Here is a 24,888-nt window from a genome sequence, read left to right on the forward strand (position 1 = left end):
TTTTAATATGTAAATATTCTCTAATGAGGACTAATGTTTATTGGCCAATACACTCCCAAACCTTTAGTTTGCCAAAATATTTCCAGAACACTTCAGAGATGATTAACTCTTGTGTGTGTTAGTTTTGTTTAGTGTTTCAATTGTCAAGGCTAATTGGGACTCCTGCTCATTTGTGACAAATGCTACAAGGTTCCAGAAAACCTCAGTGTCAATTTGATACAAAAAGGGCATTTGTCAAGAAATGACCCTTCACTAGTGACCTCAAGCTAATACTATGTCCTAAACCTACCTTGGTTAGATGTCATTTACTACTAGTCAGTCTAATACCTATGTATCTTCATCTTATATGTATCATAAATCTCTCCATGCCAAATGTGAAATCAAAGTAGTTTCACTTTGTCCTTGTAACTCTATTTTATTATTTTATGGCATATAAATCTTCATGTTCCTCTGTCCACAATGTACACGTACCTTTCTAGAATTAATTCTTCATTTGAATAAACGTGGCAATGCTTGAGCTTGATAATAAATGGAGAGAGACAAAAACAAAACATTTTTCCCCATCCTACATGCTCCCATCAATTTAGGCACAGTCAATTGCTTGCAAAAACCCCCTGTTGGGTGTAACAGTTTCTAGTCCTGGAATTCTTGGGTTGAAGGCCTAAATGACTATACAGACTAACACGGGTGCTCTAAAAATCAGATTCATTTCTTAGAATAGTGACAACCAAACATTTATAAGATTAACAGTGAAACCAACAAGGCTTGGAAGATTCCAAGAATAATGCCACAGATATCACAGAGCCTTAAAAAAGATCCTTTTATATTATTTCAGTGTTAACTGAAATCTGGCAAAACACATCCACATACATGCTGCTGTAGAGAAGGTTAAACACCTGAGACAGAACTCAGGCAAATGCAGAACATTCCTTGCATTATATTTAAATGTGTAATATTTGGCTATATTTCAGGAAGAACAAACCCAAAAGCTCCATGTCACTTACATTGTTATAAGAGAAGGGTTTCCTACAAATGCTTTCTCAGGTATGGACCTGATATTGTTACTATGAAATCCTCTAGAAAAAGAGAGGAAAAAAATCATTAGAGAATTATGTGTGGAATTGAAAATTACTTAATAGCCCTTCCCACCCCCACAGGAGTAAAAATGAGCACTGTTACTAAACTCAGTGCAAGGTGGCTTCTTTTCTGCATCTTGACACTTGTCAAGGAGAAAAAGACATCACAGGCTGTCATCATGAAAGAGATGCTGCAGATCAGACTGCTGCTTACGTAAATTTATCATTGAATGTTATAAAACAAAAAACCCATCTGTTCATACACCGTGGAGCTCTGTTGTGCAAGAAAAAGCCTAAGGAGTGGGAACTATCTTTGGAGAGAGGATTAGGATCACTTTGCCTGACCCTGTTTGAAGCTAGGAGAAGAGCAAATTGACTTAAGCTGCAGTGAAGTGAAGATTTAAATAATCTCCTTAGAGGACATTTCCTGACTCCTGGACTCAGAAAGTCTGCAATAACACTGACACTTATCTCTCTGATTGAATGATAAAGGGGCAGAGTCAAGGGTATTAGAACAGCCTGTATTGATGTGAGGTAAGTGGTAGTCTTAAGGCTGCCTGACCTGGACAATATACACTTAAGATGGCCCAGCAAAGCCAGAACTCATGAAGACCTTTTGTTCTAAACAAGATCTTCTGTCTACTTTCTTTGGCTATATGTCTTCTTTCTTACTGTCAGAGCAATAAGATTTGAAGTTTCTTTTCTTTTTCAAGTGCTAGAATTTACTTAGCTTATTACTTAGTCTATTTAAGTACAAAGAAAGCTAGCCAGGTGCCAGTGGCTCACACCTGTGATCCTAGCTAGTCAGGAGGCTGAGATCTGATGATCATGGTTCAAAACCAGCCTGGGGGGGGGGGAAATCTATGAAACTCTTATCTCCAAGTAACCACTAGAAAACCAGAAGTGATGCTGTAGCTCAAAGTGGCAGAGCACTAACCTTGAGTGAAAAATCTCAGGGACAGTGCCCAGGCCTTGAGTTCAAGCCCCATTACCAACAAAACAAAACAAACAACAACAACAACAAAAACCCACTAAATAAAACTTATTGTCTATAAGACAACATTTATAATCTAGTGGCTGAAAGCTAGCTTTACTTTAGGAAAATAGTGTTGTTTAAAAAATTCAAATAAGATTAATTCAGTATTTAAAGGGTAATACATATAGAAGAATATATACATAAAATGCACATAGAAATATACATAGGAATACATATATAATATATAGAGAGTATGTAGGAAAGCATTTAATATTGTATAAGGCACATACAGTTTTATTCATCCAGTTCTACACTTACACAATCTAGAAATATTTGGATCCCTAGAAATGTTCAGCAAATAAATGAATTCTTTTATAGTTCTACTACATGTTTATAAAGTATATAAATGTTATAGTATTATATGTGGCTTAAGCAAAGAGAAAAGAGTATTGCTTAGAGATATGAAATGTGTATTGCTTACATGTAGATGTGGGAAACCTTTAATAAGTTAAAAGATTTGATAATTGCTGGTCATAATAATAAATTAACATATTTCCAGTGTACTTAACTATTATTCACTTTAAACATATTTTCCATCAAATTATAATTATGGACAATGTCATGCATATTTTAAAATAAATGTACAAAGAATACATTTCTTTCATTGAAACTATTCTAAATACTCACAGTTCTTTAAGATTGGAGAGTGTCCTGATTGCAGTGGGGAATTCATCAAGATTATTATAATTCAAATCTCTGAAAATAAGGAAACAATATGTTCAGTCTTTCATTTAAAAACTCATGACCAGGCTCTGGTGGCTCACGCCTGTAATCAGAGTGACTTAGGAGGCTGAGATCTGAGGATTGTGGTTTGAAGCCAGCCTGAGCAGCAAAGTCCATGAGACTTATCTCCAATTAACACCAGTAAACCGGAGGTGGTATTGTGGCTCAATGTGATAGAGCACTAGCCGTGCATGACAAAACTTAAGGACAGTGTCCAGGCCCTGAGTTTAAGCCCCACAACCCATAGAAAACAAACAACCCCCCCCCCACCAAACCCTCACATATACTTTATTTACAAGGGAGTCAAGGTGCTATTCTTATGGATGCAAATCATTGTTGAAGTTTTCCATTCCTCCTCTTTCTGGAGAGGTTTCCTTGGCTTGCTGACCACTAATGTCCCTGAAACACCTGCCTTCAAATGGTCATTATGCTGATGAAGAGAAATTTCAGCAAGGCTCTGTGCACGGGGGCATTGGGATAAAGGAAGGACCAGCAGCAGCATTAACTTCTAAGTAGGAGTGAAGCTTGCTTAGTGGGGGTGTTGACAGCTTGCTGATGGAGCTCTTCATGTGAACCAGGTTCACTAAATTACTCGTTTGTATTTGCACTCTTGGGGCTTTGCATCACATCCCCTTTCTAGTTCTTTCCTTCCTTCCCTTCTTGGAATCAGGACATCGTGGTGCTGCTTTGTTCCTGACTTATGGACAGCCTGTACCTCTTCCCATCCTGAAGTCCAGGATGAGTCCTGTTTGCTATAGAGGTTTATGACTGTCAACAAGGACATCTACTTTACGATTTTCTCAGGGTCACAAATAATGATTTCTATCAGAAGCCTGATGTTTTGGTCTATGAAGCAAATCTCTATACGATTCCTCATACACAAAGATGGACGGGCCAGACAACCTCAAATCATTAATCTATCTGTTGTGACACAAATGGTTTTTCAATTCCATTACTCACAAGTGTTTTATAGGCCTACTCTACCTTATAATCTGAATCTTTGTATGAAAAAGCAATTGCCTCCTGGTTTCTGGGAATAGCAGATTTCCCTAATGACACAGAAAAACCTTTTGGTAAGGCAATCAGCTGTGGTTAGGAGAAGAACTGCTATTTAATTTTAAGAGTAAGATAATTTGATGGAGCTAAACATGAATCAAGATTTCTACTTGTCTGGCACAAACTATCCTTAAGCTATACTGCAGGCAGGAAACTTGTGTCTTTTGCAGACATAAATTTTCTTCCTGTTTGTAAATCTCTCCAGATGCTCTGTTTTGATTAAACAAGGATTGAACCCTTATAAATTTCTTGGATTTCTGTGCAGGAAAGGAAGAGGTTGGAAATAGCCAATTTACGGATCCTCTATATCTCTGGGCAAGGCAGGGGGTGGGGTGGTGGGGGAGACAATAAAACTCCCAAATTTTTCCCTGAAATGTTTAGTTTTGTTATATTTATAGGTAAGCCTGGGTGCTCACTTGAATTTGGGGCAAAAAGTAAAACTGAAAATGCCCAACACATATGTCTTTGGGAATGTAAGGTAAGGCACAGAAATGGAGGGACAAAGGATGAAGAAACACAACAATTGTACTCACTAGATACTATTTTGAAAATGAACTAAACAATTTGTGGAGGGAAAAACTGGGAGAGAAAGGGAAGGGGTAACATTGTCTAAAAAGAAATGTACTCTTTACCTGACTTAAGTAACTGTAACCCCTCTGTATACCACCTTTATAATAACAGTAAAAAATAAAAAAGAAAGTAGAAAATAAACTCAACTGAAAGTTAAAAAAAAAAAGAAAATACCCATCAAAACTCATTTTGTTGTTTTTTTTTTCTTATTGTCCTGTTCATGTAAAAGGACTACAAAGTGAATTTTACTGCCAAGATTCCCACCCTGAACTTGTATAGGTAAGAGAGAAGTTCTGATTTTTCCTAGTAGCTATTGGGAACTGCTTGCTTATGCTATACAGTTGATATCAAGGTTCACCTTTTACATCTATGAGTAACAGTGACCTAGGGAGTCATTAATGCTAGTAGGCTACAAGATGACCAATGATATAGATGGGCTCCCAGGAAGTGAGGAGATCCAGGCTTCGTTAGATGCTAAATTGACTAAGCTCTGTATGCAAATGAACCATGAGTCCCAAGGTTAAGGACAGGTGTCCTTGATCATCTCTTGCAGTCCTAGTCAGAGCCAGGTAGACTAAGTGGCCTTATAGTTTATTTTAATACCAAACATAAGGGGATGGGGACAAAGGTATTACTATAATCACTTTCCTCTTTGAGCACGAATAGGGTCCTCACTGCCTGCCACCCTACTCTCATTATACTTCTTCCCCTCTGTGTGGCAATGTAGAGAAAGATCCTCTGCTGAGAAAAGGCTGGGGCCCTGGTGTGGCAGTGAGAATCTCTACTGTGGCTCTGGGAGAGGATCTAGGCTATGATCAACTGGCCAGATTCATTTCTATATCAGGGGTACCAATTAAGAATAAATTTATCGTGGGCTGGGGATATAGCCTAGTGGCAAGAGTGCCTGCCTCGGATACACGAGGCCCTAGGTTCGATTCCCCAGCACCACATATACAGAAAACGGCCAGAAGCGGCGCTGTGGCTCAAGTGGCAGAGTGCTAGCCTTGAGCGGGAAGAAGCCAGGGACAGTGCTCAGGCCCTGAGTCCAAGGCCCAGGACTGGCCAAAAAAAAAAAAAAAAAAAAAAGAATAAATTTATCTTCTTATCTTCCCTTTTCTTTCCTTTTCCTTTTCCATTTCTTTTCCTTTTTCAAGTGATCCTCCTGCCTCAGCACCCTGAGAATCTTGGACTTTAAACTTGTACTATTGTCCTTGACAGAATGATTAAACTTTTGACCTATTCTTTAGAAGTAGTGTATGGATAAACATAAAAAAAAAATCAGACTGGCTAGGAATACGGCCTAGTGGCAGAATGCTTGCCTAGTATACATGAAGTCCTGGTTCGAGTCCTCAACACCATATATAGAAAAAGCCAGAAGGGGTGCTGTAGCTCAAGTGGTAGAGTGCTAGCTTTGAGCAAAAAGAAGCCAGGGAGAGTGCTCAGGCCCTGAGTTCAAGCCCCAGGACTGGCAAAAAACAAACAATAATAAAAAAAAACAACAAACAAACTACAGGAGGAAGCAAACCTCAGTTATGCCAGTGAATAGAAATACAGTATTTGTAAGATAACCTCACTAAAGGCTAAGAGTAATACCTGCTCTCATAGGATGCTTGCAAAATGTGATTCAAACAAACAAAAAGTGATCAAATATCAACGAAAGTGCTGATGATAGATACATGTAATAAATGACAGCTCTAATTTGTTTTCAGTGGCTTTAATCTGAACTGTCCCTCTTTACTCATGAAACACGACCACTGCTTAGTAGAAAACCTGTCACTTATAATTATTCTAATTTATGATTCTCATGAGATAAAATAAAACCTTAGTTTGTTTAGCTTGGTGGTGGTGGTGGTGGTAGTGGTAGTGGTGGTAGTGGTAGTGGTGGTGGTGGTGGTGTGTGTGTGTGTGTGTGTGTGTGTGTGTGTGTAATATAAAACCACTGTAAATATCTGCTTAAGTCAATTAACCCAATCAAACAGCAAGTTTGGCTTTAACGTTATTTTGATTCCTACAGAATATTCATGAAAACACTGAAAAAAGGGAATCAAATAAAAGGTCAACTCACAAAGTCTCTAGGCTGTGGAGTCCATCAAAGCATTTCTTTCCCAGGGAGTGGATTCTATTGTTATGGAGATGGCTGTAGGAGAAGAGATACAGACAGTCAGGAAGGCTAACTGCACACAGAGAAGTTGGCAACAACATGCAGATTGCTTGCTGAAATACAGACAATTATACAAGAGAACACATTAATGATAAGAAATGGGCATTTAAAAAAGGTCTCTATGCCCCATTTACTCATATCATAGGCTGATTGGAATCCATAGATTGTAAAAGATAATCAGAGTTTCAGTGTTTAGGGCTTGATGTATCAGGGAGTATAGAGAATAATGTCAGCTACATGGTTGGCAGAAGTGAATTCAGTATTTCCAGCATATTTTTTCAATATGGTTTGTTCAGCATGGCTTTGTGAACCTGACATTGACAATTGAGGGAGAAAGGAAAGGTCATAAATGTACTTGACCTGGTTTCTCTTAAAGTTGGACACTTTTAATGGCTATATTCCAGGGTTGTCCCCCCACACAATGGGAAACTATTTTAGCAACAGAGAACAGTGATTAGGATTTTTTTTTTATACTCAAGAAGATTAGTTATCTTGACACAGTGTTAATGTGTATAATCATCTTTTGATCAGTTGGTTAGTGAGGTCAGAGCCAATGACAACAGCTGTGCATATGACTATAAACAGAACCAAACCCAAAGAGATTTCGGGAAATGGATTAAAGGGGGATAGGGTGTAAAAAGCAAAAAGGCTGGATTTCTGTAAATTCCTTTCCTCTCATGGAGGAAAAAATATTAAAGCCCACAACCAGTTCCTGGTGAGTCAGTAGCATCATCTTTATATGTGAAATTCAGTGTAGATATTTGCTAATCCGTTCCCCTTCCCCGCTCCTGCCCCCACCCTTACCACCCCCCACCAATTTCTTTCTTTTTTCCCCCAGACTAAAATCTTTGTTTCAACATATACATTTTGGTTTTATGTGAGTATGTGACACTCCTTAGGAGTTCTTCTACACGTATCAGGCGAGGAAAGGGACAGAAGGGGATCAGAAATATACTCTTAGAGAAGTGCATACCACAGTGGAAGTGGCAGACACACTGTAAAGTGAAGGCAGCAAGCCGGCCTGTGAGCAAGCATGGAGCAAAGGGAGAAGTAGCTCAGAGGAAGCTTGGCTCAAGGCTCAACTCTCATCATTTAGCCAATAAATACCCACCAAAGGCCCATGTCGCTGATGGAAGGTGGAAGTACTTCTAAAAAGCAGGACTTGGAAGTTGTAAGAAGCTAGGTAGTCCCTTGCAGTCCTGCCTTTGGAGGGGATAGTGTGACCGCAGGCCTTTCCATCTCTCCCATTTTGCTTCCTGCCTGTCCTGAGATGAGTCCCTGTTCTGTGCTATGCACTGCCTACCAGGATGTTCTGTCTTGCCACAGGTCCAAAAGCAATGGGATCAATGATCACAGACTGAAACCTCTGAAACTAGGAGCCAAAAATCAACTATTCTTCCTTTAAGTTGTTTATCTCAAATATTTTGTCACAGCAATGGAAAGCTAACTCACACACGTAGGAAATGAATTGTGAAGCCTTACAAGAAGCATTGGGTTTCCTCTATCAGCATTGATCAGCTGTCCTACTATACACTTGGGAGCACATGGCTTCATTTTTAAAGGTGTTTGATTATTTTCAAACTATTACTTATTTGAGAATTGTTTTGATTTACCAAAATAATGAAATCTAGACCTCACAGGGGAAAAAGCTATATAAATGTCTAGTTCTTCAAGGGTTGTTTCTCCCTTCTCTTTCTTAGCTTAGAAATACTACCCTTTAAAAAGATCACCAGAAGAAAAAGAAGTACAAGTACATATATATATATGTTAATAGAAAAGTAAGTAATTATTAAGGCTGGTGGTGTGGATCAGTGTTAAGGTGCTTGGCTAGCATTATTGAGGGCCTGGGTTTGATCCTTAGAATCACATACATATGAAAGAAGTATTGGTTAGAGTTTATTAATGTATGATGTTATTTCATAAAGGCACTTTTCAATTTGACCTGAACATCAATTATAAAGGTAAAGAACTATTAACTTTGGTTGCTGCGCTAGCCCTATAGTGTGGTAGTATGGTGATTTCTTGTACAATCTACAAAGGGCCTCACTAAGGCAGAAGTCATATTATCTTTGTATGCCCGTGGTGCTTGGCACTTATCAGGTACTTGACAAATGTTGCTTAAGTCATTTACACAATTAGAACATTTATGCTTTTCTGGGGAGGTGCTGGAGCAGGGGGTTTCCTCCCTTAAAATGTCTCCATTCAAGCTTTGAAGAGTCAACATGTTAGGACCAAGGTCTCAGAGTGAATTTAGAAACTGTTAAATGGGAGAACAAAATTGATAAAACTTACAGAACTACCAAGCTGGAGAGGTTTCCAAAGGCATAGTCTGGTATGTGGTGTATTTTGTTCAGGGCCAAGGTCATGGCTTGCAATGCTGATAAACTTCTGAGAGCCTGGACAGGGATTTCTGTTAGAGCGTTGTCATCCAGCCACAGGTGCCTCAGGGAATGTAGGCCACTGAAGCAGCTGGGTGGCACGTAGCTGATGTGGTTGGCATCCAGACGTCTGAGGAAGCAAATGAGCCAGAATGGACAAGAGCAATGCCCACGCAGAAGATGAACTTAGCAAACAACAACAACAACAAACCCATTCATATGCCTATTAACATGAGTGAAACAGAGCCAGGACCTCCTGGCTCAGACCTATAAGCCTAGCTACTCAAAAGGCTGAGATCTGAAGACCCAAGTTCAAAGTCAGCCAGAGTAGACAAATCCAAGGACTCCTATCTCCAATTAACCAGCAAAAAGTCATTAGTGGAGTCATAGATCAGGTGGTAGAGTGCTAGCTTAGGTGAAAAAGCCCAGTAGAAGTGCAAAGCTGGGTGTCAAGCCCCAGTATACCCTTGCTCCCCCCTGTCTTCAAAGTAGTGAAATAGAACTTGAGGCACAGTTTCCTTTTCTGAAGGGCTCTCTTTCTCCCTCATGGGTAGAACCATTGCTTCATGGATTCCCCTGACTATGCAATACTATGGTGCTATGATCCTTTTCCTGGCTTGTGGGTAACATAATTTTATGCAGGCAAGTGACCTCTCTAAGGTGTATAGTTCCAATAGGATGGTCCTTTAAGCTCTCTCTTCTGATGCCAACAGATAGACAGCCTTCTCCCTTGTCTTTTATCCCAAGCCACATAAATGTATGTTTTTCCAGATTGTTTGAGACATACTAAACATAGTAATCTACTAATTGTTCCTTAAACTCTGAAAAGAACAGAGTCAATTTAAGAGGCTGGTATATATATGTCTTAGGAAAAGGAAAGCCCCTCCTCCTCCTGTACCAGGTCTCAGCTTTCTCTCAACACAGTGCTGAAGAGTCTAAAAACCACTGGCTTTCTTGCTCAGCTTTGGATAGATTTGTCTTGGGCAGATGTTTATTTTTCTAACATTTTTAAAGGATTAATAACATTAATAGCTGTCTAGCTTTTGTTTCCTTTTTTGACATTCCCTTTTTTTTTTTTTTTTACTTCTTTTATACGGAGACCTTCATCTAAAAATAGTTCTGGTTAATGAGCTGTTGCCATTTCTGAGCCAGCAGAGGGAGTAGAATACACTTATTTTGCTGGAATCCAACATAAACAATGGCTGTAATTAAAATGTCTTACATTTTCTCATGAACGTAGCAAACGACACAATTTGGAATTTTCTGTGCAAAGCACAAATGAGAAGACCACTATCACTCATTCTATCCATTACTTACCTGTGCGTAGCACAGCCCCCATCCTTATTTTGTGTGTTGTTTGTTTTTAACAATCTATCTTTAAGACTGATACATTTGTTTACATTTTTGAAACTAGGATTTGTTTGAAAGGAGCTGCATTTTAAGCAGTTCATGTATTGGGAAGGATTAGAAAACCACGAGAGGATTTTGAAAATGTTTTCAGGAGCATTTAAGACTAAACAGATGCAGGAAGCATACCAGGAGCACAAAATAATCTCCTGCAAACCAAATTTAAACAGTTTAGAAATAGGGAGCATGCTCCATGGTAGGCAGCTAATCTCTCTGGAAAGCAGTGTCCTTGCTTCAGGTCACATAAGTAGCCTAGGTGCCCTCTGCTTCCTATTTCTACCATCTGCTTGGGAACAAGTGACAGCCGTAGGCCAAGTTTTGGTACTCACTGAAGTAAGGTCATCTGAAACAATTCTTATAAGTTGTGGAGCCTATACACACTTAAGTTTCCAACAGGTCAATTTCATCATAGGACATAGACACCGCCTCCAACCTTGCAAGTTTCTGTCAACAAATGAACTAAAAATGCTTAGGAAAACTCAACTCTGGCTCTTCCAATGACACAGTGTCTACCTATGTTTAACTAGGTTATGATCCCAAACCCAGTAGGGATGAGGAAGTGCTTTTGTTGTTGTTGTTTTACTAGAGATAAAGCTCTATGTGAATTCTCCTTTACTGTCCCCTACTGTAAGATATAGCTGGAGTTTTAGTTGACTATTGTTTGATTACTACCAGTTGCTGGTATGGAAATGGTCTGTGAATAGGGAAGGTTCATGGATTGGAAAGGCTCTTATACAGGATCTTATACAGGAAGGAATCATAGTCTTGTCTTCTTTGATATTTTAACTTGCTGTAAACACAATATGGATCTAGTATGAGTTTCTATGTTAATTCTTTGCTTAGGTATCCTTGAAGAATCACCTTTTTCTCTCTCTCAGAAGGAAAGAATGACATGTATCTACACTATTATCTTATACAAATTTTCTATCTGAAATGAAATGAGTAAGTCAGAGCAGTTATTCAGTCCCAACACTTTAAATAGTGACACTATCTAACACACACACACACACACACACACACACCCATACTTGAAAAATCCTGAGTGCAACAGTACAAGAAATGTATCCAATGCCCAACGTATGAAACTGTAACCTCTCTGTACATCAGTTTGATAATAAAAATTTGAGAAAAAAAAATCCTGAGTGCATGCTAAAGTTCTTTCCTGTAACTAGTTTCTTTACTTATGAAACTCCCAATAGATAAGAGAAAGTTACATGGGGTGATTAGGATCAAAATAATGTTATATGCCTGCATGAAAATGCCACATAGAACCCATTCTTTTCTATTCTTTTTTTTGTTTGTTTGTTTTTGTTTTTGTGGGGCTTGAATTCTGGGCCTGAGTGCTGTCCCTGAACTCTTCAGCTCGAGGCTAGTGCTCTACCACTTCTGGTTTTCTGATGTATAACTGGAGATAAGAGTCTCATGGATTTTCCTGCCTGAGCTGGCTTTGAACAGCAATCCTCAGATCTCAGCCTCCTGAGTAGCTGGTATTACAAGTGTGAGCCACCGGCACATGACAAACCCATTTTCTCTATAATTAACATATATACTAATAACAAGATATTGAAAAACAAGAAACTTCTAACAAGTGACACTTGTAATGCAATGCTTTAGAGTAAATATCTATCTGATCTCAGTGGCTTCAATCTAATTCAGTGAGTGGTGTATTATTCACACTCAAAGACATTATCTGTTTCAATCTCACCTCCAAGCTATATTAAAGTATAATAGGCAAAAATTGTACAATGTGGTGTTTTGTTGCATGTGCACTTGTAAAATGAATATGACAAGCTAGTCAACATATCCATTACCTCCAATGCTTACCCTTTTTGTGGTGGGAACAGTTAGGATGAAATCTGTTTATTATTTTCAACTATATAATACATTATTGTTAATATAATCACCCATGATGTATGATAGATTTCTGGACTCCTTCATACCCTCTAAATGAGAGTTTTGCACCTTTTAAGTAACATGTGTCTCCTCATTCTCCCTAACTAATCCTTCAGCCTCGGGCCACCACTGTTCTACTCTCTTCTTTAACATCTGATTAAGTCTTAGCAGAATATCCCAAGGCTAAACTGGAGTATGGAATTAATTATCCAATCACTTATACTGGTGGTTCATAAGGCTGTGGACAAAGCAGTTGTCAGGGCACAAGTTGTGCCTATTCAGTGAGTAAACAAAGGCCTCATATTGTGCCCACCTGGTCTTTTCAGGCAGCTAGACATTTTCTATTCATATACACAACATTTAGGCAGCAAAGTATAAATTAAACATTGCCTATTACAAGAAAATGCTCACATATAAAATATGCTCCAATTATATACTCATTAATACAAAGAATACAAGTAACCACATTATATGCATTGTTTTGTGCCAGTACTGGGGCTTGAACTCAGGGCATCTTACCTTTGCTTGGCTGTTTTTTTTTAAACTTTCGCTCAAGGCTGGTACTCTACCACTTAAGCCACTTGAGTGAAAAGAGTCTCACTAACTTTTCTGCCTGGGCTGGCTTAGAACCACAATCCTCAGATCTCAGGCTCCTGAGTAGATAGAATTACAGAGGTGAACCACCAGTGCCTGGCTCATAGCTCCACTTTGTAAGTGATATTGTAATTTCTATTTTGTACAAAGAGGGTGTGTGTATAGGTAACTTAATATCTGAGAATTAGTGCAGAGTTTTGGAAATAAAAGTCCTTGGTTCAAACACTATAGGCGCTATGGGACCTGCCCAAGTCAATACACACTGCTTTAGCATATGTAAAATGGGGGTAACTTCTATCTTATGGTTGTTCTATGATGATAAGGAAGGATACAAATGATGTTTGTAAATATAAAACAACTTAATGACTTTAAATTATTATTACCTGAAGCTGGTTATCAATTTCTTTTGTCTTTTGAGCACTAACTCATTAAGAAAAAAGGAGAGATAGACTCAAATTTTGCTCAGAGGAAAAATTTACTAAAACAAGTGCTAGATTGTCAGTGAGTTTCAATTCTGAGAAATGTAAGCTTTTTTTTTATTCCTCATAATAGAAATTACTAGAAAGCATCTGCAACCATACAGGCTACAATCAGTCCATAGTGTTGTTATTATAGACGTTTATATACACATGTGTATAGGGCTTTCTGCTTGTTTTCCTATGCAGGTATTTCATGACATATCACCAATCTTTCAGATAACATTTCTCCTTTATGATTGGGCTGGCCTGAGATCCTCCTATTTACGCTTCCCTGTAATTGAAATGACAAGTACACACCAGCACACTTAGCTCTACTGGTTGAGATGTTCAAGGACTTGTTGCTCAGGCTCTCCTTGAACCACGATCTTCCCAATCTCTGCCTCTTGAGTAGCTGGGACTACTTCACACAGCTTCTGCTACCTATTAATTCTTAGGTTTTCATCAATATGTCCACCCACCCCCAAACTGACATTGTGGCCCACTTTCCAATCTATAAAGCAGAATCAGCACATGTCACAGAATTACTATAGGAATGAAGTGAGAAAATGTACATTGAAAGCATGCACATAACTAAATAGCCTACAAACTATAGGTTTTATTATTTAAGGGGAACTTTGGATTTAGGCAGCAGTATCAGTTTTCCCTGTAAAAGTTTACAGTTCCTTAATCCTCTGAAATTTCACATTTCTATCAGAGATTGCTATTTTTGTTGTCACAGGACTAGCAGAACTATTGATTCTTGATTCACCAAACATCTATTGGTAGGATGTTTAGTAGCTATACTATGTGTTTTGCTGAGGGTTATAAGAAAGCTTCCATCAGAGAGAAAAGAAGAGGGCCTTGTCATTTTGGGTGTGTGTTGAAGTAGCTCAGTTTCCCAGAGGGAAGACATGAGCTTGTGGAGTTCTGCACTGCAAAATGGACGCTGCTTCTCAATCTACTTGATTAGGGCACTATCTGCCACAGCACTTGCATTGCCTCTCCTTACTGCTGGGAGCCGGTGTGACCATCTTGTTTACCCAGACAGGCTCCAAACACTTGGAGTATCCAGGTAAGTATTTGGAGTTTGGCTAACTTCACTCCTTGTCCCATCTTATTCAAGAAAGCCCCAAGGTCTGCATAGATATATTTCTCTGAGCCTGGTATGGTAATGTACACCTACCATCCCAGCACTAGTTAGGTAGAAAGATTTTGAGTTTGAGGTCAGCCTAGACTACATAGTGAGACCCTGTCTCAAGCAAGCAAGCAATCAAACAAACCCAAAGTTAGTCAGGTGCTGGTGGTTCATTGCCTATTTACCTAGCTACTCAAGACAGTGATATCTGAGGATTGTGCTTTGAAGCTAACCCTGGGCAGCAAAGTCCATGAGACTCTCTCCAATTAGCCAGTCAAAAAAAAATGCCCAAAATAAAGCTGTGGCTTAAGTGGTAGAGTGCCAGCCTTGAGTGAAAAAGCTAAGGAACAGTGATCAGGCATTAAGTTCAAGACCAGTACAAGCATAAGGAAAAGTTTCTTTGGAGTGTCATATTGGGGGTGTCATACTGCCTCCTGCCTAGCCACCCTCAGAATAGGTATTCTATAGAAACTCCATTCTGCAGAAGTGTGTAGGAGGCACTAGTGAGAAAGTAAGTGACTGAGTCAATTGTCAGCATTATGGAGAGGAAAAGAAATGCCTGGAAGTGGGAGATGGGGCCAGGGAGAGCCTAATTTGACAGAGGTTAACTAGTAGGCTTCATAGAAGTTGGTGACTCACAGTGTGTAGCTGAGGGGGCAAAGAAGTTATGTTATGGTGCTTGGGCATTCTGGCCTAGGTATTTGGGCAAATGGAGACTATTTCAGAACAGGGATGAAGGTGACTCAGTCTTCTGTAAAATTAAAAAAAAAAGACAGAACTGCATAAATGCAATTCTGTAATGTTGGTGTGTTTTATGGCACAAAGTGCTACAAGATAACAGATAAAACTGTAATCTTTTCTGTATGGGCAGTGGTAAATAACTTCACTTTCCTTCTTAAAGTTTTATCTTTACTGTTTTTATGTCTGAAAGATTAACTGAAAATGTCCTGTTTTAGAAGAAACAGTTTTTTTTTCCAGTTTTCAATGAATAAATGACATTATTGTAGGGATCAGAGACTTTATGAGATCATTCTTGCTATCATTCCAGAAAACGGTCCTTTATGTATCTTGTATATAACACCTTGCTAATGTATCACATAAACTTATACCTTTGTTTGAGCATGTCTTTGATGAGCCATTAACTACAAGGAAGAAAGCGTTAGTTAAAAGATAAGCCATTGATCTTGGCTAATTCTACACTGAGATGCCTGTAATAATGTCAATTATTAACATAGATGACTGTGAGGGAAAAAATCCAAAAGTATGGAAAATGTTGCAGCTGCATTATATAGCTTATGGTTATTTGTGTATCAAACAGAATTATAAGTCTGACATTTTCATGACTGCCATTGTTCTTTTATATTTAGATGAATATTTTTCTTCCTAAGTTTTAGAGAAATGACCAGATCATACAGTTTTACACTTTGTGAAGCCATTTGAAGAACTCATGATAGCTGGATGAGTACAGCAAGTGGATTCATTTGTCAGTGTTGAGACATGAACATATTTTCAATTATTATTTAAACTTTTCAATAAATGAAAACACCTAGTTCCAAATATATATATATATGTGTATATATATATATATAAATACACAATGCAACCAGGTATATAAATTCTTGAAATAAATATCTATGACACAATTCAACAAAACACATAAATTCTCTGTTAGGATACAAGTTTACTTTTTGATTATTATTATTATTATAGAATATAATGCTTGCATTCAAACTTTGGCTTGTTTCTTACATAATAAGGCCTATCCTTTTTCTTTTACTTTAAATATTTTTTTCAAGATTCTTCAGTCTGAATTTCAGTAGGATACTCTGCTCTTAAAGAAAGAATCTCTCAAGGTGATTGCTTCACTACAGGTATGTGTGATTGAAAGTCATTCATGATAACCCAGAGCAGTGCTTTCTCAGACTATCATTCTATGGGAGGTAACACACACACACACACACACACACACACACACACACACACAGAGAGAGAGAGAGAGAGAGAGAGAGAGAGAGCAATACTGCAGTACTTTCTATTGCAAGATACATTTTCATCCTCCTTCCCTCCCTTCCTCCCTCCTTTCCTTCTTCCCTCCTTTCCTTCCTTCCTTCCTTCCTTCCTTCCTTCCTTCCTTCCTTCCTTCCTTCCTTCCTTCCTTCCTTCCTTCCTTCCTTCCTTCTCATTTAAAATTATCTTTAAGTAGTTGTACAAAGGAATTGTCATTCAACAAAGCATTTTAGAAATACGATAGGTCTTGATCAATGTCATACTTTCAACTTTCTCTCTTATCCCTCTCAACCCAACCCTTTCTTCACTTTTCTCAATTTTGTAGGATATACATTAAAATTTTCACTGTTTTGCAAATTTATGGCACTGGAATTGGTGGATCATTGGAGCTGAATTTGCTCCAAGAGCATTCCAATAGTACCACCAGGAGAGATTTTTCTCTTTATGAACTCTTCTCTATGAACTCCTATAAACTGAATTAATATTGATTTAAAAGAAGGTGCAAAAATAATATCAGAGTTGTTTTTATTGTGATGGCTATGGTTTTTAAATATTTATGTTGTGACCAAAATCTGAGATTTCATCTTTCAATGAATTTCCCACAAAGATGACAGATGTTATGCATCTTAGGAAGATAGCTAAACACATGAATTCTTATTCATAAAGACCATTATTGCTCAGATGGGCAATTTCTACTATTACTTTTTTTCCTTGAATTTGCTGGTAAGCTTAATGTGGCTTCCAGAACAAACTATTGCTTTAAACCTAACATAGAGAAGGTAATAATTGTTTTTCCATTTCTGCATTTGGGGTGATATAGTTCATAGATTTGTTGAAGTGTAAGAATAGTGTAAGGCTTTGGAGACTCATCAGCAGTCTTTAGTAGGAGATGGATGTAAGGTGCCCAAGGGAAACAAATCTGTATTTCCCTGGCATCATTAAGGACTGTTATTCTCCAATGAAGACACACACATATATGAGAAATTAGTTATTTTAAGTTAAGTTATATTAAGTTGCTCAGTTTACTGAAGGTCATAGCTACTGTGCATTTTGTAAAGATGATCTACATCCAAAATAACAAAGCAGTATTTTTTTTTTTTTTGCCAGTTTTGGGGCTTGAAGTAAGGGGTGAGGTGTTGTCCCTGAGCCTCTTTGTGCTTAAGGCTAGCACTCTACCACTTGAGCCATAGAACCATTTTGGCCTTTTCTGAGTAGTTTATTGGAGGTAAGAGTCTCAGGGACTTTCCTGACCAGGCTGGCATCGAACCCGTTATCCTCAGATCTCAGCCTCCTGAGTTGTTAGGATTACAGGTGTGAGCAACCAGAGCTGGGCAGAAGCAGTAATTTTTCTTTCTTTCTTTCTTTTTCTTGATAGACAACAAAGACCATCCTTTTATCAATGGCATCATAGATCCCCAAGTACCAATAGGGTTTGAAACCTAGGGATCAATTTTGAATCTTCTGTTGCTTTTAAGCCAATCATTCACCAAATTCTCTCCATTTGTCTTCATTTCTGAGATCCATTTTGACTGTCTAAGTCTCTTATCTCTTCACACCTGCATTGCTGTAACAGCCTCTGAGCTGGTCCTTTTGCCTTTGATCTCTTATCTCGTCAATTAATTCTGTAGGCTGCTGCCAGAGTATATGTCCTAATATTTCACTCTATGTCCTCCATAGGCATCCATATTTCTTTCCACATTACTGTTCCTTTCAAACCTAAACTTCCCATTCTGATATGGAAGACCCTTTGTTCATCTTATCTGGCCCAACTTTTGTTTCTTCAGCCCAGTCAACTCTTTTTTCTAACTCATTCCCACTGTAATTCTGGGCTTTCTGTTTAGAAGCATTTCCTTGTCTAAATCTCATCTTCCTTTTCCCCCATTCTTCCTCTGGAGGGGCAGTCCATAGCTGAAACAAGGGGAAAACTAATTCAGTACATAAATCAACTCCAAAATCCTTGAAGGAACCACTAGGTTCAACTCTCTACCAGGAAAGACACATAGGAAAAGCCAGGCTCTATAGTTTAGAGTTTGGAGACAGGAAAGTGAATGAGTGTGGCTGATGGGTCAAATGGGAAGATTAGCTGATGACTGTCTAGAACACAGCATAGAGTCTGAGTGTTTAGTTCAGCTTACCAAGTACTGCTTGAGACTGTCTTTATCCTAGGAACTATACCTAGTGCTGGAGAGTCAGCAGTAAACCAGGCAGACATAGACCTAAATTTTATTGAGAAAATTTAAAAAGAATGTAACCAGACAAATTATTGTGAAGAGGTGTTAGGTGAAGAGCACTGCACAGCAAGGAGACCTAATGTAGGACTTATTTAGTTAGATTTTTGTCTTTTATTTACTTTTTCCAGACAGTAGATCACTATGCCTAGGTTGCCCTAGAATTTTCAATCCTCCTGACTCCAACTCCAGAATTCTGGGATTATAGGCTAGTGGCATCACATCTAACCATATTTTTTTAAAGTACAGATCTGGATTTCAAACTGTGTTATCTCTATGTAACTGTCCCTCCTTAAACACAGACATTCAAAACTAAACTCATTATCTGCTCTTCCTCATCACTATAGTGCTTTACTAGTGTTTCTTTTTGGTACTGGGGATTGAGGTCAAGGCCTCACATCTCTAGGCAAGTGTTCTACCACTTGGACAATACTTTTAGCCCTCCCTTCCTTCCTCCCTCCTCTCTCTCCCGCTTCCCTTCTCTTCTTTCTTTTTGCTTCTGTGTCTCAAATAGGGTCTTGTAGTTTTACTCAAATCAGCCTCAGATTATATTGCTCCTCATGATTTGTTGGGATTACAGGTGTGTACTACCACACCTGGCTTTTTTTTTCTTTTAGTTGTAGGGCTTGAACTCTGGGCCTGGGCACTGTCCCTGAGCTCTTCAGCTCAAGGCTAGTGCTCTACCACTTGAGCCACAGTGGCACTTCTGGCTTTCTGGTGGTTAATTAGAAATAAGAGTTTCACGGACTTTCCTGCCTGGACTGGCTTTGAACTGTGATCCTCAGGTCTCAGCCTCCTGAGTAGCCAGGATTACAGGCCTGAACCACCATGCCCAGCCACACCTGGCTTTTTGTGTCATTGTTGTTGGTCATGAACTTTAACTCCAGGCCTGGGCACTGTTCTTGAGATTTTTCTCTCAAGGTTAGTACTCTACCACTTTGAGCCACAGCACCACTTCTGGTTTTCTGGTGGCTAATTGGAGATAAGAGTTTCACATACTTTCCTGCCCCAGTTGGCTTAGAACCTGGATCCTTAGATCTCAGCCTTCTGAGCAGTTAGGATTATAGGTGTGAGCCACTGGTGCCCAGCACCTGGCTTATTTTTGAGACAAGTCTCACTGACTTTTCCCCCAGGTTGACCTGGAACTGGAGTCCTTCAATTGCTACCTTCTAAGTTGCTGGGTCCCTCTCATGCTCAGATTGAGAGGTGCTGGTCAAAACTTTTCTTCCCAGTGAGGATTTACTGAAGGCTGGTTTGTATGTGGTTCTATGAAATAAGCTGCAATCATTACCCTCTTGCATTCTAGGACACTTCATTCCATCTCTATGCCAGTGTGCTATAATATATATGCTGGCATACTTTAGAAAGAAAACAGATGAATACAACAATATATTTTTATTGTGTATGCTTGTGACTTCTCTTTCTGGAGACTATTTTAATATGAAGAATAATGTTACCAATAGGTTACCTATTTCTTGTTTTTTAAACCCCTTGATCCTTTAATCTCACCCTTGTGGTTATCTCATCTTTTCTTTCTTTTTTTTTTTTGTCTGCTTATGCTTCCTTGTCTTTTGTTACTTCCTTCCCCTTCTGAAACTAGGGCCTGAAACCCAAGAAGCTTCTGCATATTAATAGGAGAAACTACCACTGGTCCTAAGCTTGCCTTACTCCTGCTGGGACTGAACCCTGCCTCTTCCTCCTCACCTCTTCATCTTGCTTACTCTCTCTACTTTCTTTGATGATTATAAACAGAAATCCATTATGAAGAATCTGGATGAAATTATTGATATTTCACTGGGTCCATAGGTGGAATTGGTAAGTTTGTAAATAATATTACAGAATATATGATCAAGTCCTGCATTAGACAGGGATTATATTCAACTGGGGTTTTAAATAGAATCCTATATCCTGAAGATGAATATTATCTAATTGGAGAATAGAGAAATAAAGATAGGTTTTGTTCTTTTTCCATTTCCTACTTACCAATCTTTGTGACTATACATATTAGCTTCACTAATGCAGATTTGGGATGAAATAATAAGTGTTAAGTCATACTTGTACTAAATAATACTTTGATTAGTTGGTTAAATATGGATATGCAATTCTCTTTGTTTATCTGGAATTTTATATTTGACAGTGAGATGCTTGAAACCCATGAATAACCATCACAAATGAGGCAGTGATTTTTTTTTTCATAGCTCAGTTTCTTAACTACGAATACAATGGTAAGAGGGCGTGAGAGAGTTAACTTTTGAGTTTGCATCAAATCACTGCAATCTGACTCTAGTCCTTAAATTTCTACAATGCCAAATGTTTCTTGGTGAAATACAACTCACTGTGAATTCTGATTACATTTCTATTCCCTTCCAAAAAAACAGAAAGGAAATTAAGTTATATTTGATTACATTACAAAAATCCACTTGGTGTCTGGGCAGTCATTGACATGTCAGAAGCCAAATGCAAATACTGCACAGGGCCAGGCTCTGGCACAGGGTTCTGTGTCCTTCCTTTTTAGCTGAGCAATTTGTAAGCATCCGGAGACAGTTCAAAGAACACAAATGTACCTATGTGTTTTCATTATGAACAAGCTATTTTTTTTGTTTATGTGGGGCAAATGGAAAACTAGATCGCTTGCAACTTGAGTACAATTTGTCTCTTCTTCACAGCAAGGTTACTAATCACACTATATCAAGTTTCTTAAACTTCATTCTATGAAGCCAAGTCTACATGGGTGGAACAAAGAGTTCAAATGATCTATTTCAGTAGACTTTCTTTTTTTTTTTTTTTACTTGTAAACCAGTTGGTCAAGGCAACAGAACACTGAAAATGTCCATTTCTGAAGTGTATTTTCATATGAATCATGTACAGTTTGATTAAAATGAAGATTTCTTATTGAGTAAGAACAAGTTGGGGGCTGAGCTGAAGCCCAAAGTTTGGCCTAGCTCAGGTGGTCCATGGGACCACATTTGAATAGCAGGGTAGCTCAACATGTGGTCTCTAAACTTTATTGACCCTAGGTTGTCCATAGAATTAAGAGGCAGATGTGACCTACTTTCAATTAAATGCAAAGCCTGACATTTCTATCCTATGTACATTATTAGCTCCTGCTGGGTCGCAAAGTATGGATTTTGTTGTTATTTCAAGTCTAAAAAGAATTCAGTCAAACAGTTTGCAGACCATCAGAGGGAACCCAGTAGGATGCCTGATCTCCTAGTCTGCACCTTAAGAAACACTTAACTATATAGTAACTACTTTGAAAACATCCTCAGATTTTAATTGTTCTGTGGTACAGCCTAGGCTTTCGGTGCCAGATCATTCCTTGAAGAAACACTGAGAAGCGCCACTGGAGGTTACAAGGCTAGGTATGCTAGGTATTCATAGACACGATGAGCTTAAAGGCCCTGACTGGTGTGGAATATTACTTAGAGAGTAAATGGATAATACAATGAAATAAAGCATGAGAAAATAGAGCAAATTCAAGAGAGAGTAAAAAAGGGGACGAATCATATAGTACAGGGCAAAATGTCCCTTTAAAGGCTGACTCTCAGCCAGAGAGGGAATTTGGTGACTGCATGGAGGCCTCCCAGGTCTTGGCAGGGTGGAGGAAACTGAGTCTTATATCCTTGTCATGTCATTACTCTTAATGATTCAGAAGCAGCAAAAAGCTAATGTCTTTGTGTTCTGGGCTAATGGCTTGGAACATGAATGGAGAAGGGATAAGGTATGCAGGTTGGCAATGATCATTAAACTCAAAATGAATGTTTTCACTTTGGAACTACTTAAAGGGAACAGGAGAAATACAATGGAAGGCTTTAAGCCCAGGATAACAGTAAAACTGTAAAGGGACTTACTTACCAGCCCCCAGCCCCGCCCTGCCCAGCTAAAAGCTGGCTTGATGTACTCAGGACAAGGGCACCTTCTGTGGGAACAATATGGTCTATGGAGATTGTAGTTAAGCCCATGTTTAAAGTGCTTCCTGATAGATTTTAATTTTTGTATCAAAGCATCACAAAAATTATGAGTGTGAAAAAGTGGCATTCTAACACAAAGTCTTTGCCAGTGTCTCAGTCTGCACAGCCGTTATTGGTGCTTGGGGCATAAGGCACCAAGATTAACATTCCATCACTCAGCTAGGACAGAGTAGTGTGAACTGCTGCCTGAGTATCTGCCTAGATGCTTCTTATCAGATACAGCAAATATCATCTTCAAAAATTTTCCCCTGACCTTTTCACAAGGAACACACACATATATGTATGTATATGTTTATATGTATATATAAATATGTATGTATATATGTATGCATTTTAAGGTTTCAACACATAAGTTTTTTTTTTTTTTCATGAACCAGAAACCCAGGGACACCTGGTGAACAGTGAATATCTAGATGGCAAGAAACTAAATCTGACCCCTGTATTGGAGAGGCACCACCCAGTTCAATTGAACAAAAGATTCATGGTTTTCTCTTTTTCAAAGAGTTCACTTCTGTTTGTGATCTTCTTTCAGCCGATAGGGGCTTTTAGTTACCAACCCTTATCCTTCTATCTGCTGCCTGCCTCGCAGCTGTTTAAAGTTCCTATTGGGCACTGTCATTATCTTGATTTCAATTTAGCCATCAGATCCCTGTGCCCATATAGACAGTCCAAGTAGAGTCTACTTTTGCTTTTCAGCTGCTGCTTCTTTCCTTCAGGTAGAGGATTGTGCAACAAAAGAGGAGCCATAGTGTCCTGTCATTAAGGAAATGCGACAGGCCCATCCCCTGCACAAAGGCACCTTTGTGGGCTTGTTTATCTATAGGCTGCTGAAAACCTAGGAAGTCACTTTGTTTGACTGGAGTAAGTAAAATGCTCCAAATGATCTCAAGCCCAGATTTTCTTTCATTCAAAGAAAGAAAGAAAGAAAAAGATCAAAGGATGAAAGTATCTGCAAATCTCCCGTTCCCCTTTTCTCTGCAGTCACCTCAGTAAAAAGGCATTAAGCAAACAATATGTAATTATTAACCAATGGATTTCTTATGAAGGTTTTTAACTACAGCCTGCAATGTTCACTTGACTTCTTATGCATTTATTTCCTTCCTTCATTTAAGACTAGAAAGCAGTATTTTGTGAGATAAGTGAGGTATTCTGGAGGAAGTGAAATTATAGACTACATTATACATCTATGTGTCAGAAATCATTCAGTATATTGTAAGCATACACGAGAGGATGATTTGCAAAACAGTGGTGCTATGTACTTGCCTAGGAATCATTGAAAACAATTGCTTATAATCCAAGTTCCAAAACAACTAACTGGTGAGAATGTTCTTTTTGGTGAGGAATACTTATGTATATTTATTCTGTTTTTTTTTTTTTTAAACTCAGTATGTGGGAGAGAGGGAAACTTGATGGAGAAGATGTGCATTCAGAGAAGGGACACCAACTCCACTGTGAATGTGTGTGTGTGTGTGTGTGTGTGTGTGTGTGTGTGTGGTATGAAAAGGGTGTGTGTGTATTTTAAGATCATTTGTGACTAGGTTTGTATCTGTGTAGTGATGGCATCTTTGGCTGCAGACCTGTCCAGTAGTATAACAGTAGACAGAAAGAGATCTTAGTTCTGTGATTTGGAGGAAGGACCTTGATGTGTCTTCAGAGTTTAGAAAATTTGTTCTCCATTTCTTCTAGCCATGTGTGATTAAGTCTGAAAGCAAATACTCTAAGTCATCCAGTTTTGCTCCATTTTTTTTCCTTCATAGTTATCTTTGGCTATTCTAGGTTACTTGGGCTTCTACATCAATTTTCAAATCAGCTTGTTAAATTCTGCCAAGTGCTTGTCAGGATTTTGACTGGAATTTAATTGAATCTATGGATAGACATAAGGAAAATGACATCTTATGAATACTGTTTTTCTAGGCAAGAACATAGGGATTTTTTTTTTCTTCACGATTTGTTTTGATTTTTTGAATTTGTATTGGCGTGTTTGGAAGTTTTCAATGTCTGGGTCACATATCTCTTTTTTTAAGTTTAACTCTAATTCTTGGGGTTTAAAAATACATTTTTATTATCTTTAAGTAGTTGTACAAAATAGTTATCATTCAACAGATCAGTTTATGAATACAATGCATCTTGCCTAGTGTCACTGCTTTTACCGTTCCCCTCTTTCTGCTTAAACCAACCCTCAAGTTTCTTAATTT

The 24,888-nt window shown here is 38.5% G+C and overlaps 1 protein-coding gene across 1 annotated transcript in view; it reads right to left on the bottom strand.

The window, feature by feature from the left end:
- Lgr5 (leucine rich repeat containing G protein-coupled receptor 5) overlaps positions 1-24,888 on the bottom strand; it is a 111,774-nt gene that overhangs the window by 17,739 nt on the left and 69,147 nt on the right. Inside the window, exons 5-8 of the mRNA XM_048359449.1 lie at positions 8,915-9,130; positions 6,527-6,598; positions 2,740-2,808; positions 1,005-1,076 (exon numbers count right to left, since the gene is read on the bottom strand). Coding sequence (XP_048215406.1) covers positions 1,005-1,076; positions 2,740-2,808; positions 6,527-6,598; positions 8,915-9,130 — 429 coding nt within the window. The remainder of the gene's footprint in view (positions 1-1,004; positions 1,077-2,739; positions 2,809-6,526; positions 6,599-8,914; positions 9,131-24,888) is intronic.

The sequence above is a fragment of the Perognathus longimembris genome, chromosome 1 (assembly GCF_023159225.1).
Source record: "Perognathus longimembris pacificus isolate PPM17 chromosome 1, ASM2315922v1, whole genome shotgun sequence".
NCBI lineage: Eukaryota > Metazoa > Chordata > Mammalia > Rodentia > Heteromyidae > Perognathus > Perognathus longimembris.